Source organism: Mus pahari, chromosome 20 (genome assembly GCF_900095145.1).
Source record: "Mus pahari chromosome 20, PAHARI_EIJ_v1.1, whole genome shotgun sequence".
NCBI classification, from domain to species: domain Eukaryota; kingdom Metazoa; phylum Chordata; class Mammalia; order Rodentia; family Muridae; genus Mus; species Mus pahari.
This window is the reverse complement of record NC_034609.1, coordinates 45,564,252-45,579,578: the sequence shown is the minus strand read 5'-3', so window position 1 is coordinate 45,579,578 and position 15,327 is coordinate 45,564,252. Positions and strand designations below refer to the sequence as shown.

General features: G+C 46.8%; 1 protein-coding gene across 6 annotated transcripts in view; it reads right to left on the bottom strand.

The window, feature by feature from the left end:
* Nucleotides 1-15,327, bottom strand: part of Zc3h18 (zinc finger CCCH-type containing 18) — a 46,582-nt gene that overhangs the window by 24,917 nt on the left and 6,338 nt on the right. For 4 of the 6 annotated variants that reach the window (XM_021220300.1, XM_021220299.1, XM_029532483.1 and 1 more), the window contains exons 2-4: nucleotides 13,308-13,915; nucleotides 10,527-10,611; nucleotides 9,705-9,776 (exon numbers count right to left, since the gene is read on the bottom strand). In XM_021220300.1, the coding sequence (XP_021075959.1) occupies nucleotides 9,705-9,776; nucleotides 10,527-10,611; nucleotides 13,308-13,901 (751 nt within the window). In that variant the 5' untranslated portion in view covers nucleotides 13,902-13,915. The remainder of the gene's footprint in view (nucleotides 1-9,704; nucleotides 9,777-10,526; nucleotides 10,612-13,307; nucleotides 13,916-15,327) is intronic. The other 2 variants (XM_021220301.1, XM_029532485.1) reach the window with 1 other exon arrangement.

The following is a 15,327-nucleotide window of genomic DNA, read 5'->3' as shown; positions in this document are numbered from 1 at the left end:
TAGGTTGTCATTTTAAGGAATAATTTGGAAATGGTCATAATTTCGGACAGGGAAGAAACTAAATAGAGAGCTTAGACTTGGGGATTTCTGTCTTTCCTTTCCTCTTCTCTATCCCTTCTTCCTTAGGTAGAAGGAAGGGTATTAAGAGAAAGGGGATAGAGTAATATAGGAAATTAGATATATGGGGACGCATCACTACTCATAAGCAAAACATTTTATAGTCATCACCTTACATTGGTAGAAATCCTTTTTTGTTTTTTGGTTTTTCGAGACAGGGTTTCTCTGTGTAGCCCTGGCTGTCCTCGAACTCAGAAATCCACCTGCCTCTGCCTCCCAAGTGCTGGGATTACAGGTGTGTGCCACCACTGCCCGGCGAAATCTTTACTTTTTGATGTAGAATTGAAGTAATAATTTCTTACACTAGTACATAATTTATATATTGATACAGGTTTACGGTTTTCATTGAGATAAATCTTTGAATATTAATACAACATTTTAAATTAATATTGTTACTCTTAGATAGGCATTGTGCCAATGCAATTCACTTAAGAATGTAGGGCTTAGACTTAGCACTTCTAATAGCTGCTATTGCAAACTGTTTAGGATGATAAAGTAATGCAAGTTAAAGGTAATATTAGATGCTAATTTAATTACAATATTATTCAAATAGTAAATAGCTAAGGGTAGTCAACGTTTTGTGTTCTTTTGTTTTGTTTTGTTTTTGTTTTTTCAAGACAGGGTTTCTCTGTACAGCCCTGGCTGTCCTGGAACTCACTTTGTAGACCAGGCTGGCCTCGAACTCAGAAATCCGCCTGCTTCTGTCTCCTGGGTGCTGGGATTAAAGGCGTGCGCCACCACACCCGGCTAGTAGTCAAGTTTAACAGTTCAGAAAGACTATATATAGTTAGTCTTCAAAGCATCAGAGATCCACAGAATATGGCATTTAAAATCATCTTATTAATAGATCTTTTGACTAGGAGACACATCTGTACTGACAGTACCCTCATCCCAATTCAAAGAAGATATTGAGCATCATTATCTCCAACTAGAGCTGATTCAATTGTGACAAACTAGCCACTGGGTGAGAAATACCCTAATTTCATTCTGCAGACAATTACTGTCCAAAAAATAAAAGGACACACAGAAGCAGGATAGTTGACTGCTAAGGTCTGTCAAGACAGGGCAAGTTTTCTCTGGGGCTAGAGAGATGGCTCAGTGATTAAGAGCACTGACTGCTCTTCCAGAGTTAAATTCCCAGCAACCACATGGTGGCTCACAACCATCTGTAGTGGGATCTGATGCCCTCTTCTGGTGGGTCTGAGAAGAGCAACAATGTATTCACATACATAAAATAAATACATCTTAAAAAAAAAAAAAAAAAAGACAGGGCAAGCTAGTTCTTCATAATTCCTGCTTCACTTAAGGTCTGTCAGATGGGTCTGGGCTGGAAGGCTGGAGACAGATGCCCCAACATTATGAGGGATACTGAGGACTATCCAGCTAGTCAGCTGTCTCCACAAAATGTATAAGCTTTGGAAGCTGTGTCTTTGTCTTTGTGCTTCCTACATATTCAAGTAATATTTAATTCCTTCTCAGATCTCTGACTACATAATTGTTATAATTATTTTCAATGTATTTATGAGAGAAAAGAGTCTTTTTAATTGGACAAAAATGGGGAAATGTAGTAGGTTTGGCCTAATGTTGCTTGTATTATGATGTTAATTTGGGTCCCCAAAACTCCTTACATGAGGGTCCACAAGTAAGACACCAAGGGACTCTGCCCCCAGTTGGCTCTGAATGGAAAATAAGGATGCCACCAGTCCATGGCTGAGCAGGCAGACAGAGGCATGACTTTTAGGATTCCTAGGCTTGGAACAGAGAGAGAGAAGGGGGAAAAGGAGATTCACCATGCCTGGAGGAGGAGGAGGAAGAGGAGAGACACAATGCCTGACAAGAGTGAAGGACAGGGAGGCACAGCCGGTATGTGAAGGAGTCAAAAGAGCATGGTCTAGTCAAGCAGCCAAAGTAGAATATAGAATTTAGAAAGTAATAACTCAGGATTATTGGCAGGAGGTGGATTAACCATGTGGAGGTTTGGAAGTAGCCCAGCTGTTGCACTGTTTAAAGCATTTCAGAATGTGACCAAGCCCAAAATGAAGTAAAATCAGGAATATATGAGAATAAAGAGTATTATTCTCTAAAGAGCATACAGTAGAGCCGGGTGGGTATGACAGCAGACCTTTGATTCCAGTACTCAGGAGAATGCCTGGGCTATATACTGTCTCCCGTTCCCATGTCTCTAGAACCTTGTGCAGAGGTAGTTACCAACTTAGGGGTAGTCAAACACGTAGTCACCAAATGTCTACCCATTTTTCTTGAATATATTATACATTCTGACCTTATTTCTACTGCTCTTGTCTCTAAGCAATTTAAGGAAAAAAAAAAAAAAAGAACCTGTGTGATTAGCAGCAACAGAGCTAAAACTGTATCAGTAATACTGACATATGACTATGGCAGATCTCTCAGCAGCAATCAAAGAAGCTAAACAGATGGCAGGAGGTGGCTGCCCATCACCTGCTGGCCACAGTCCACATGTTCAATGGCTGAGATTCATCCATACAAACGTGCAGATGCCAGCAAGAGCTAGTACATGGTGGCTATGTGCATGAGCAAGTGCATGTGTTTGTTAGGTCCAGAAATGGCCTTTAAGCTGCGACATATGGTTTGGATCAGTTATCATCAGCTGCATGATTACCACCATAGGTAAAGCACTTGCCAGAACAGTAAAGACAGTTTTACACTATCACTTTACAAACAAAACACTAGTTTTGGTCCAGCGCGCAGACGAAGAGGTCCTTCATTATACGCCTTGTTTTCCTCTTCAGCTAGTCTAAGCAGCTGCAAACAAGTAGTAAGTACAGCCCGTGTATAAATGTCAACGTGCTCCACGGTTGACAGTCTTCTTGAGAGGAAGGCAGACTATACAGAAATACAATAATTAAGCCTTAGGCAATTGAACAAACCTCAGACTTATAGATCTGTACCCTTACAGGACTTAAGACCCAATGGCTCAGGGCACATAATGGCTCCTGTGACAGGAAATTTGTGTGTCCTTTCTCTAGCTTAGAGACACAGGAGACTACAGCTTCTCTCAGGAGCTCACAGATGCTTTGAGACTTCAAAGAGATGGTAGCTCACAGAGCTGGGATAAATGCCCATGCTGGCTTGCATGAACCACTCTGGGAGAATCCTGGCTGTTCAGGTAGCCTTTGCTCCTGAACATGATTTCTACTAAGAAATTTCAATTATCTACTTAAATATAAACACATCAGCATGTGTCTATGGAGTATTTTAAACTGGGAGAAGATGTCATCGTTTACTTTGAGCAGGTGCATGCTGAGGCAGCTATTCCAGGTGTGGTGCAAAGGAGGCAAGGCCTTCCAGAGGCTCTTCATTCACACCCCAGCTCTCCAGTTGTGGGCTGGGAAGTTCACCCCAGCACAGAGCCTGGGCACTGGTTGGTCTGAATGGACCTTCTAGGAACTCTGCTCTAACTTGTCAGAGTTACATGCAAGGCTGATGGACACTGGAAAGCAGCCATGCCCAAGTCCAATTCTCATATAGGAGAACAGATCTGAACAGATCTAACACACTGTTCTCTCTTCTTGAAAATATTTACTTACTTTTATTTTATATGCATGGGATTTTGTCTGCGTCTTTATATGTGTGTACCATGTGTGTGTCCTTGGTGCCTGTGGAGGCCAGAAGAGGGTACTCCTGGAACTGGAGCCACCATGTATGTGCCAGAACTGAACCTGTGTCTTCTGCAGGAGTAGCAAGCGTTCCCAATTGCTAGGCCACCTCTCCAGAACCCCCAGAGTATTGCTTGCAAAGTGGCAGCTCTCAGCCTTCACGATCCAGACCCAGCTCTGCACTCTATCTACTAGCTGCTGTCTGTCTAGCCTGAAGGCTACCATCCTATGGAAAGGGTGTGCACTGAGCAGGCTCACTAGAGTGACAAGTCCTTAAGGACTGAACTAAGGTGAGGCACATACAACTTGGCGGATTTACTCAGGATCACTGGGTTATACATTTACAGTGGCAACATTTTATAGCATGTAATTGTACCAACCTCTGTAAATCTACAAAATAAACAAACAACCAGTCAGAGCCAGGGGAGTGGTACACACCTTTAACCTAAGTACCCAGGGTTGGGGGGCACAGAGGCAGGCAGATCTCAAGAGTCTGAGGTCAGCCTGTTCTACAGAGTGAGACTGTCTTAAAATTAAAATAAACAGCAACAACAATATCCCTGTCAAAATTGAAGTTTTTTTTCTTACTAATATAGGTGAGGCTGGCCTTTACATATGCACTCACACAGTAGGAGTGCCTTTCTTAGCACTATGAAAACTGCTCTAATTTCAGAGTCCCTGAGTGGTCTGGAGGACTCCCATAGGCTACAGGCCACCCTGAGGCGTTCCAAGTTATAAGCATGAAGGAGAATACACACAGGTATAACATGCATAGAAGGGCACGTAAGAGCATGAAAAGGATGCACAACACTGAACATCAGGGAGCCCAACAACCCAGACACTCCCAGACACTGCTAGAAAAGCTACCGACAAAGTGGGATAGATTAACGGGTACAGCTACAGTAGAGCTCCTTAGGGGTGTAACTCGGTGATCTGGTGCTCAACTTGAGGTTCAAGGCTCTGAGTTTCGCTCCCCAATACACTCCCTTCTAAAACACCATGTGAACATCAAGCTTCATTTCTGATCAACCAACCCGGGAAAGCAAGATCACCCTCATGCTCACACACAAGTGTGGTGGTCACATTTTTATTTCTCTTGAACAAACACAATAGAGGGCTCGATGTAACAGTGCGAATAAGAATGACCCCCCCCCTTAGGTTTATATATTTAAATGCTTGGTCTCTAGTTACTAGAACTGTTTGGGAAGGGTTAGGAAGTGTGGGCTTGTTGGTGGAGGGGTCAGACGTTGAGGTTTCCAAAGCCACACAATGCCCAGATGTCTGTCCTTCTTGCAGATAAGGCTCTAAGTGCTCCATTACTACTGCAGCACCATGCCTGACTGCTCTCCACACTAGTGTTCATAGATTCACCCTTTGAACCTGGGAACTCCCAAACAGACTCTTTTTCTCTAAGTTGTCTTGTTTATGGTGTCTCATCACTGCAATTAAAAGTAACCAAGACAGATGGTACCAGGAATGGGGTATTGCTGTGATAAGCAATACGATACATGTCTGTCTGTCTCTCTCTCTTAAAAGAAGTGTGCAAGATGTTGGGACCTTGAAGTAAGAAAAGGTTTGAATACTGTAAACCAGGCTTAATGGGACATCCTAGTAGGAGCTTGGGAGACGCTGAGTAGTGCTGAGAGCAATGTGGACTACAGAGGCCCAGCTTGAGAGGCTGCCTATGAAACAGTATTAGCAGCTGGTCTAGAGACCATTCTTGTGATATTCTGGCAAAGAATATGGTTGCTTTATGGTTTAAGAATCTGCCTAAGGCTAAACTGACAGAGGAGATGCCAAGACAACCTAATACTGACTCTAACGCTTTAGTATTAGTAATTACTCTTATGCAGGTCTCAAATGGAAAAGGACAACTGGGGAAAAAAAGAAATAAAAATGTGAGCCACGATGGCCCCACCTTTAATCTCAACACTTGTGAAGAGAGGCAGGTGGAGGTCTGAGTTCTGGTCTGCAGAGCAAGTTCCAGAACATCCAGGGCTACGCAGAGAAAACCCATTCTCCAGCAGCAGTAGCAGCAGCAACCTCAGAGCTGGAGAGGTGGCTCTGTGGTTAAGAGCATGTTCTGTTCTGCAGAAGCCTGGAGCTCAGCTCTTGGCACCCATGCTAGGCAGCTCACCACAGCCCGTGACTGCAGCTGCAGGGGTTCTAATACTTCTGGCCTCAACAGTTACCTGCATTCACATGCACACCTACACACATTTAAACATAATAAAAACAAATGTTTAAAAAAAATACTGAGAAAACTTAACTTAGGAGCTAAGGTTTGTGCAGAGAGAGATAGGAGAAATGGAACCAAGGAGTGGTACCCTCAGGACCTCCCCAGCTGATCCTACAAGCCACCTGTGATAAGGCCTAGGGAATTATCTGTTCCTAGAGAGCAATATATCTAAGTTTATCCAAATGTCATCACAAGGCAGTCAAACTTGGCAGCATGGGTTCTGGCTTTAGAGTCATGAAGGATACAGTAAAGGGGTTGTGGAATCTTCCTTCACATCAGGGAAGAGTAGCTGAGGTCAGTCATGAGGTAGGTGAGCCCCGACCCTGTCACGGAGTCTGGAAGAGGCCATTACATGAAGCCATGAAAGTGTTGGAGACCCCAGCTGCTGGAGGTACTAAAGCTGTGGGACATCTGTCAAGGAAAGCTGTGTGCAGACAGGGGGTGGAACAAACCCCAGAGCAGACAAGTGTCCTGCAGTCAGCAAACTGCAAGGGTGGAGCCGACTAAGCTCTCGGACATCAGACACAGATTATGCAGCAGGTCTCAGCCTTCCTAATGCTCAGACCTTTCAAATAGTTACTCGTGTTGTGGTGAAAATAATTATAAAATTATTTTTGTTGTAAATTTGCTACCATTATGAACTGTAATGTAAATATCTGTGTTTCTTAATGGTCTTAGGCAACCCTGTAAAGGGCTCAGCTGACCCTCAGAGGGGTCGTGACCCACAGGTTGAGAACCACTGGACTAGAGGTTTGGCACAAGTCTTGCTGGATTCTGATCCTGCTTTGGGTCAGCATTTCCTCACTCTGCTCAATCCTCTCCTTTTGGAATAATAACACACATTTTATGTTGGAAAAATGTAATTTGCCTTTTGATTTGATTTTACATGGGTAAGAATGAAGAGGCTGCTTAAAGCCTCAGGAGACTTCAGACCAGAAGTTCTCAACCTCCCTAAGGCCGTAACCTTTTAATACAGTTTCTTATGTTGTGGGACCCCAACCACAAAATTATTTCATTGATACTTCATAACTCTAATTTTAGTACTGTTATGAACCATAATATAAATTCCTGATGTACAGGATATCTGATATGTGACTCAGAGGGGTTGCCACTCACAGGCTGAGAACTCCTGCTTCAGTCTGTGCTGAGGCTGTGAAAGACCAGTGAGGACTTTAAAGTTGAACTGAATGTATTTTCATTATGATACTGCCACAACTCAAATGCAGCAGGGATGGATGGAAGGAAGGTGGTGGTCTGAATGAGAATGAACCTTGGCCTCATAATATTTGAATGCTTGCTTAACAGCTGGTAGAACAGTTTGGGAATGATTAGGAGGTATGTCACTTGGGAAAGACTTGTGTGTTTCAAAAGCCAATAGGGTTGGTTCCTGGTTAGTGCCCCCCTCTCTCTCCCTCCTTGCCTCTGACCTGCAGATAAGATACACGCTCTTAGCTATGGCTGCAGAGCTATGACTGTCTGCTGCCATGCTCTGCCACTGTGTTCATGGACTCTCCCTCTCCACCAGTAACCTCCCAACCCCCTTTTCTTTGTTGCCTTGATCACGGTTTCTGAAAAGACAGACACGTGCTTGGCCATAGCAGTTCTATTTCCCAGCTTCTGAGGAACTGCTTGACTTTTATTTTACTTTCCCACCAGCAGTGTGCAAGGGTTCTGGTATACCTACACCTTTGCTAAGAAAACAACCTTAGTTTTATTTCTAAAGTAACTTTTCTCATTATTGTTTTTTTCTTTTTTGAGACAGTATTTGCAGCCCTGGCTGACCTGGCACTTAAGAAACATGTCTGCCTCTGTCTTCTAAAGTTTTGGGATTAAAGGTGTGCACAACCATGCATGTCCACATGTGAGTACAATACCTGCAGAGTCCAATGGAGGGCACCAGACCCCCAAAAGCTAGATTTATGGCCAACGGCCAGCTGCCTGACATGGGTGCTGGTAACTGAACCTGGGTCCTCCAAGAACCGTACCTGCTATTAACTGTTGGACTGTCTCTCTAGCCCTATGAAAAGGATGATATATCAACTGAGTTCAACTAAACACCATGCTTATAACTTGTAGGCAAGTCAAAGGGGGAAAAAATTCCTGCAATGATGATAAAGACATCCCAGAGAAGTGAAGCTCACCATTCCCTTTCCTCCTGCACGTTATAAACAGGATGAGAGAAGGGGAAGCAGCAATTAAGAACACCCTGAAAACACTATGTTCATGTCTGTCCACCGTACTCACCCCGGAAACACTACTACTGTTTACACTCACAGTCCTGGCTAGTTTTCAGGTCAACCCGAAAAAGGCTACATTCATTTGGGAAGAGAGAACCTCAAGAAAAAGCCCCAACAAACTTCAAGGCTGGCCTACAGGCAAGCCTGTGGACATTTTCTTTAGTGATTGATGTGGGTGGGCAGTGTCACCCCAAACAGGTAGTCCTAGGGTGTAGAAGAATGCAGACTGAGAAAGACAAGGGGAACAAGCAGTAAGCGGGGTTCCTCCATAGCCACTGTTTCAATCCCTGCCTGCCTACCCACCCACCCTCCTCCCTTCCTCCCTTCCTCCCTTCCTCCCTTCCTCCCTCCCTCCCTCCCTCCCTCCCTCCCTCCATAACAGACTACGATGTAGGGCTATAAACTGAAATACCAACCATGCCTCCCCAGATTGCCTTTGGTCCCGGTGTTTTGTTTTATCAAAGCAACAGAAACTCTAAGACACCCACCTAAGCTGCTTCCCATTTGACTGCAGAAACTTCACCATGCACGGCCTTACTCATGGAAAAACCCAAACACAGCTTACTGTAACCAGGGGTGCTCACCCAGTGCACTAAGGCAGCAATCCCACCCAAGTGTACACAGATGTCTCCCAAAGAGCTGCCTTTACTTCATCTGACCGGGGCTTGCTAAGCAGGCCTGAGACTAGATCAGTGTGAGCCTCAGGCCCTGGCTCTGACTCACGCTGATGCTGCCGGCCCGCCCCACACTGCCGACAAGCTTCTCAACTGCAGAGGCTTGTGCGGCGGTCTGAGCGCAGTATAATGAGAACCAAGTACAGATCCGTGTGCTGCACACTTCTGCACCTCTGCTGGGGATGACTGCACTTGTCCCTCAGGCCATTGCCTGGGAAGGGCCTTCTGCTTGCACTTACATTTCTTGAAATGCCAGCACTTTAAATAGCAAAGATTTCTAAGAACTAAGATGTGGTGTCACAGCCCTTCACGCTTAGGGTGCTCGGGGCATTACCGAGTGAAGGTCACCAAAGCACACACCTATACACTGCCCTGTATCCCACCCCAGTGCACACAACCGACTGTGCAACTTATGGGCCAACTCTTCTCACTTGGCATCCCAAGACCAGAGAAGCAAGCCTGAGTGAAATTTTCATTAATGTCCCATCACCAGGGCATCTCTTGACCCGAGGGACAGAGCTGTTGTGGATCATCCTTGGGCACATTCTTCCCCATGGACAGGACAGGGTTCCACTGCCCACCTGTGGAAGTTCCTGTTCTTCAAGTGCAGTGCCATGGCCTCAACCTGCATCTCCTCCCCAGCTCTAAGGACACTAGGAGAAAAGGGCCACAGCAGGTCTGTCCCTCAAGCCTCCTCCCTGTTGGCGTCCCAGCTGTGCTCTGGATCCAGGAGAAAGAAGTCTGGCCTCTGGCGCAGGGGACTTTAAGGCACAACAGAGAGTGAACACAGGATATTTTGTACCTTTAACCTGGCCTCTGAGTGGTATGGAATTTGGTATTGGTGGAAGAAGAGTGGATAATGGTGTCACAACATCTGGAAAAGAAGTACAGGAAGCTCTTGTGAACTTAGACTGCACACACAGGCTGGCGAAGCGAGCAAAGTCATCCACGCGCAAGAGAAAACACCTGCCTATCTGTCCAAGGAAAACACTAACAAGAAATCCACCCAAAGCACTGAAGAACACCCAAGCAAGTCTTCCAGACTGGAGACTCTTGATTCCATGTCTGAACCCACCCCCACCCCTGGCTTTACAAAGCCAGAGCAAGTAGACTTGTAGTGGGTCAGTCCACATCTGTAAGGAAGACAACTACCCCTGCTGAAGCTGCTTAGCTGCATTAGTCCTTTGCAGGGATGCCCTTAGAGGCTTCCCCTTGCCTTTTTAATACCACCCACAAGTAATGGACCTGCTTCTAACCCATCTTGTAAAAAGTGGCTTTCTTCCAGAGGAGGGGAATGCTAAGGCTGGACCAGCTGGCCTTAGAGAAAGAAGCACTCAGAAACAACTGCCACTGTGTGCTGCACCCTGGGGTCTGCTGTACACAGGCCCGACACCTGCAGGGCAAGAAGAGGGGCTCTCCTCTAAGGCAGTTTCTAAGGCGATGACAGGCCAATGAAAGGCCCATTGTTTACCACCAATAGCATCTCTCTGCCATCAACTCTTGCAGTCTAGCCCCATGAAGCCTCACTGACATCAACAGTGTGCCCAGAGGAGGATGGACCACCATGGCCCCAGGCGAGCAGAGGCCACACAGGTGGCTGCAAGGGCTGGAGGCCGGTAGTTACCTTTCATGAAGAATCTGCAGGTGGGGCGAGGCCTCACCTTCCGGTCACTGGGGTCCTTCACTTCGCCTTCCTCCAAGTCATCATCCTGGAACAGAGGATAGTCATCTGGAGGTGAGCCAGACCACTCTGCCCACCACACCTCTTTACCAGGCTGGAAGCATAGAGGCTTGAGGAGCATCCACCTTTTCCACAGGTATGCCCTCATCAGCTCACTTCCAGTTTCCCAATCTTAAGTGCCCAGTTACACAACAGATGGTCTCCAGTCACCCATAACCTCAGCAGTACTGTGGGAATGGTGGACTCCACCAGACACTTCAGAGCAGTTTCTGACTGTGTCTATCAATTGCAAGCAGGCAATGGTCATACCTTGGTCTTTACTACTATGTATGTTAACAGTGTATAAACCCAGTAATTCATGTCCTTTACAACTGAACACTACTTGCCTCTCAGGGGTCATCAGATGACCCTGATGGCAACACTACCTATGGCTCATTCTTTACCATTACTTTAGAGTGACCCAGAAGCTTTACAGAGAGCAGAACCCAAGCTGTATTTCCAGGGTCCTCAAGGGAGCCAAGACCTGACCACTACTTTGGGGTCTCACCAGCCACCCCTGTGCCCAGGTCTGTTCACCAACCTATTCCCATCAGCCTAGACTCCTTGTAGTCAAGCTATGCCCATGGTCATCCTGTGCTCTCTGGATAGCCCTGGAACCAGGGGAAGAGTGGGCAAACATGACTTCTGCCTTGGCCTGCTGACCCCATGACGAGACAAAAGCAGAACAAAGCCATGAGCCAGAGTCAAAGAACAATCCCTGGCCAAACACACATGGGCTATTCCTGGTGTCCTGCAGATGAAACTGACCATGGCACCTCTAGGAACAGGTCAGAGGGATCGGAAAGGATGCCCTTGTTTTCCTCTGGTGACAGGGGGTGTTATGCCACACCTCCTGCTCTGCAGGACCCCATGCTCACTAAATATCATCTGTCAGGGAACATCCTTTCCAGCAAACACAAACAAGCAGCTGGCCCACAGTCCAAACTGCATGTACCCTAAACACTCATGTAGAGGCTCTACCTGAGAGATATTTATCTCTCAGGTATTCATCTTCAGACTGCCATGCCAAGTAGGTCTTGGCCTAGGAGACAGTCCCTGAGGAGGGAGTCTGGTGATGCAGCAATTATCTAAGACTATGATAAGAACAACGAATATGATGAGCAAGAATCTCAGTGGGTAACCAGGCAGTGGTGGTGTACCTTTGCAGAGACGGGTGGATCTGAGTTTCAGGCTAGCCTGGTCTACAGAGCAAGATATCCAGGATATCCAGGGTTACAAAGAGAAACCCTGTCTCGGGGGGAAAAAAATCCCAGTGGAGGCCCGTGAGCCTACAGAGACGTAGCAACAAAGTTCAAACTTGCAAATAACATTGTGGAATGGGAGGAAGACAGGGTCCGGGGAGGCGCTTCCAGGGAAAGTGGCTGCTGGCCTGGAGTCACTGTGCTATCCTGGGCCGGGCTAAACCTTATCACTTATATTAAGATATAACAGGACTTGCCTACCTGTCCTGTTATATCTTCAGCATGCTATTGTGATCCTTATACACTTCCAGGATCCCCAGTGTCCAAGACTTCCCAACAACATGAACCACAGGGTACTGTGGGCTACAACAGCAGGAAGGAAGGACTTCTCCTGTTACTAAAGGATGCTGGGCTGGGGTCTTTTAGTATCATGCTACTTCCCACAGACTGCAGGACCATTCACAGAGGGGTAGCAGGCACAGTAGGCAAAACAAAAACATACTGTGCAACTGTGTTGGGCCAGAAAGTCAAGTGGCAGATTCATCCCATACTGGTAATCCCAACTGGAAGAGCACAGCATCTTTCCCTTTCGCCAACCCCGAGGTAAAGATCAATTTCCCCATAGGGGAAACGCGCGCACACACACACACACACACACACACACACACACACACACACACACACGCCAAGAAATCATGCACAGCCTACTCTTCCTGAGGGGAACTAAGCAGATAATTCAGGAGACTGTTTACTACCCAGCTGGGAGAGGAAGTGATACTGTACAACTGCAGCAGCTATACCCCATCCACTCCCATTTACTCTACCCGTGGGGCACAAAGCCCTGCTACCAACCAGCCTATATGGCCAAAGTCATCCTCCATCCATGAAACCCTAAAATGAACTAAGTGTGCAGGGACCAACAGGCTGCTGCAGGACTGGTGCATGTGAGAACCTGGGGTCCCCAGATAGTGGCCCTCTCTCTAGATCATCTGGTATGTTTAACCTACCTCCTACCAGACCAGCAGTTGCTTTCTGAGAAACCTCAGCTGGCTCATCTACTCTGCCCCTCACTCAACTGCTTTGAGCTCAACTGCTCTGAACTTCAGGCTATGTCTTCCACCCCCCCCACCCCCCCCAATCAAGCTTTTTCAACAGAATCATCTCCAAAGAAAACCTGACCTTCACACCCATGATTCCACGAGAAGGCCAGATTTAAAGATGGGATCTTCTCTTGAACCTGAACTCAGAGATGCACCATAGCTCTCCTCTCTGAGGTTCTCTGCATGAGCCTACCTCCCATTCTCCACTGTGATCACTTGCTTTCCTGCCTCCACACAAGCTCTCATTTTCCTGCACGCTTGCCCAGCCCACCACTGACCATCTCTCTAGGAACAAGGGGGCCTGAAAGTCCTGCTGGGCCCGCTTCTCCTGGATCAGGCATGTTGCTCAAGGGCAGGGTTCTTGCCAGCTCCACCATACTCACGTCTATCTCCCCATCATCGATCTCCCCATCGTCATCCTCTTTCTTCTTCTCCTTGGCAGCTTCTGTGGGTTCTTGTTCTCCCACACTTTGAGCATCAGGCTTCCCTTCCTCTCCAGGAGCCCCTTCCCCCTTCTCAGCCTCCTCCTCCTCAGCCCCAGCCTTCTCAGCCTCCTCCTCCTGGGCAGCAGGAGCTGGCTCCTCAGGGACCTCCTCATCATAGTCTAGTTCATGCTCATCCAGTTCCCGGGTCACCGAGGAGGCTTCGTCCCTGAGGTCACTTGTCCCGTCTTCCTCAACATCATCCCCCTCCTCGCATGGGGATTCTGCTGGGCCCCTGCCCAGCTCATGAGCCTCTGAGTCCTGATCTTGGGACTTGGGCTCACTGGCTCGGTCTTCCTCATCCGAGCGAGTCTCTTCCTGGCTTTGTACCCTAGTTGCATTTTCCTCCTCCTCCAAATCAGAAGCCCTTTCCCCAGCTCCATCCAAATCTTGTTCAGATCCACTTTCCCTCAGAATGTCATCATCTGAGAGTGCTGGCTGCTCTTCATTCTCTGGGGAGTGAGGATCCAGTTCAGGGCTCTCGGCCACATCCATCAGGACCCACAGATCTGCAAAAGACACAAACCATAGACTCAGCCTGGGCCCATCCTCCTGGCCCACATGCCCTCTGCCCTTGTTCCACACAACCCCTCCTCTCAAAACCACATGCCTCCCTGTGGCGTGCCAGGGCATAACTCTGCCGCCTATGGCTGGCCTCCACTCAGCCCCCCTGTGCCGTCCTGCAGCTGGCACAGGTGATGAAAAGTGAACAATAATAAGCCATGAACTGCCAAGGACAGCTAACTATGGGACTCATGGGGACTTCTGAAAGTAAGATTTCTACACTGGAATGAGATCTTACCCTAGGTCAGCTGCAGTTTCTAACTGAGCCCTTTTCTCTTCCTCTGCCTCTCAAGCAGCTTCTTGTCACCTCTTCAAACCCCATCCCCTGCACTCTAGGACTTCTACCCAGCCCACAGCACTGCTCTTCAAAAGCAGAGCTCTGGGACCAGCAACTCCAGAGTCCAACCAAAGCTATCCAGGTATCTGCTGTACAAATCAACTAGGACAGAATATTTGTAGACATTTAAACCATATACTTATAGAAAAGAACTTTTTCCTTTTAGAAGACACACTTCTATTTCTATGAATCCAGATTTAATGAAGCAAATGATTCTTGCTTGGTTTTTCCACCTCCACAACTCATAGAAAGCACTTTGCTCTGCTGGGTGTAGCAATGCATGCCTGTAATCACAACACTTGGGAGATGGAGGCCACCCTACGTTACATAGTGAAACCCTGACTCAATAAAAAATGCACACTGTTTTACAGGTGGCCACCTAAACTGGGGCTGAGAGTGAGTGTAGACATCACACCTAGCAGCAAGTAGCCAGTATTTCTATCTCATAATCAACAGACGCCAAATCCTAAAGGGTTTCTCCTAGAGGAGAAAGGGTTTGGAATTCATTTCATTCTATATTCTGGGGCTGGAAAAACAAAAGCTGCTCCGTATCTAGCGAAATGTACAAGTTATTGAACTCAGGTTCACTCTGCACTTAGAGGCACCAAGGCCACACACGTTTACTTTCTTTATACATTGTCTTTCCGTAACTTCATATTTACCTATTAAAGATACAACGTATTTTTCAATTTGTGAATTCAGGACTTTGCACATGTCAGGTAAAGTGCCCTATCACCAAGCTACAGCCCAAATTTTACTTTGAAAAATTTATAGCCTGTGTTGCACACTGAGTCAAAGGCCTGCCTAGGTTATAGAATAAAACCTGTCTCAAAAATAAAAAGATGGGCAAGCAAGATGGCTTAGTGGGTAAAGGCACCTGCTAAGCATGAAAACCCAAGATGGTCTCTGGGACCAACATGGAGAAAGAGGGCCAGCACCTGCAGGCTGACTTCTGAACTCCACATGCTCTGACACTGACACACACACACACACACACACACACACACACACACACACACA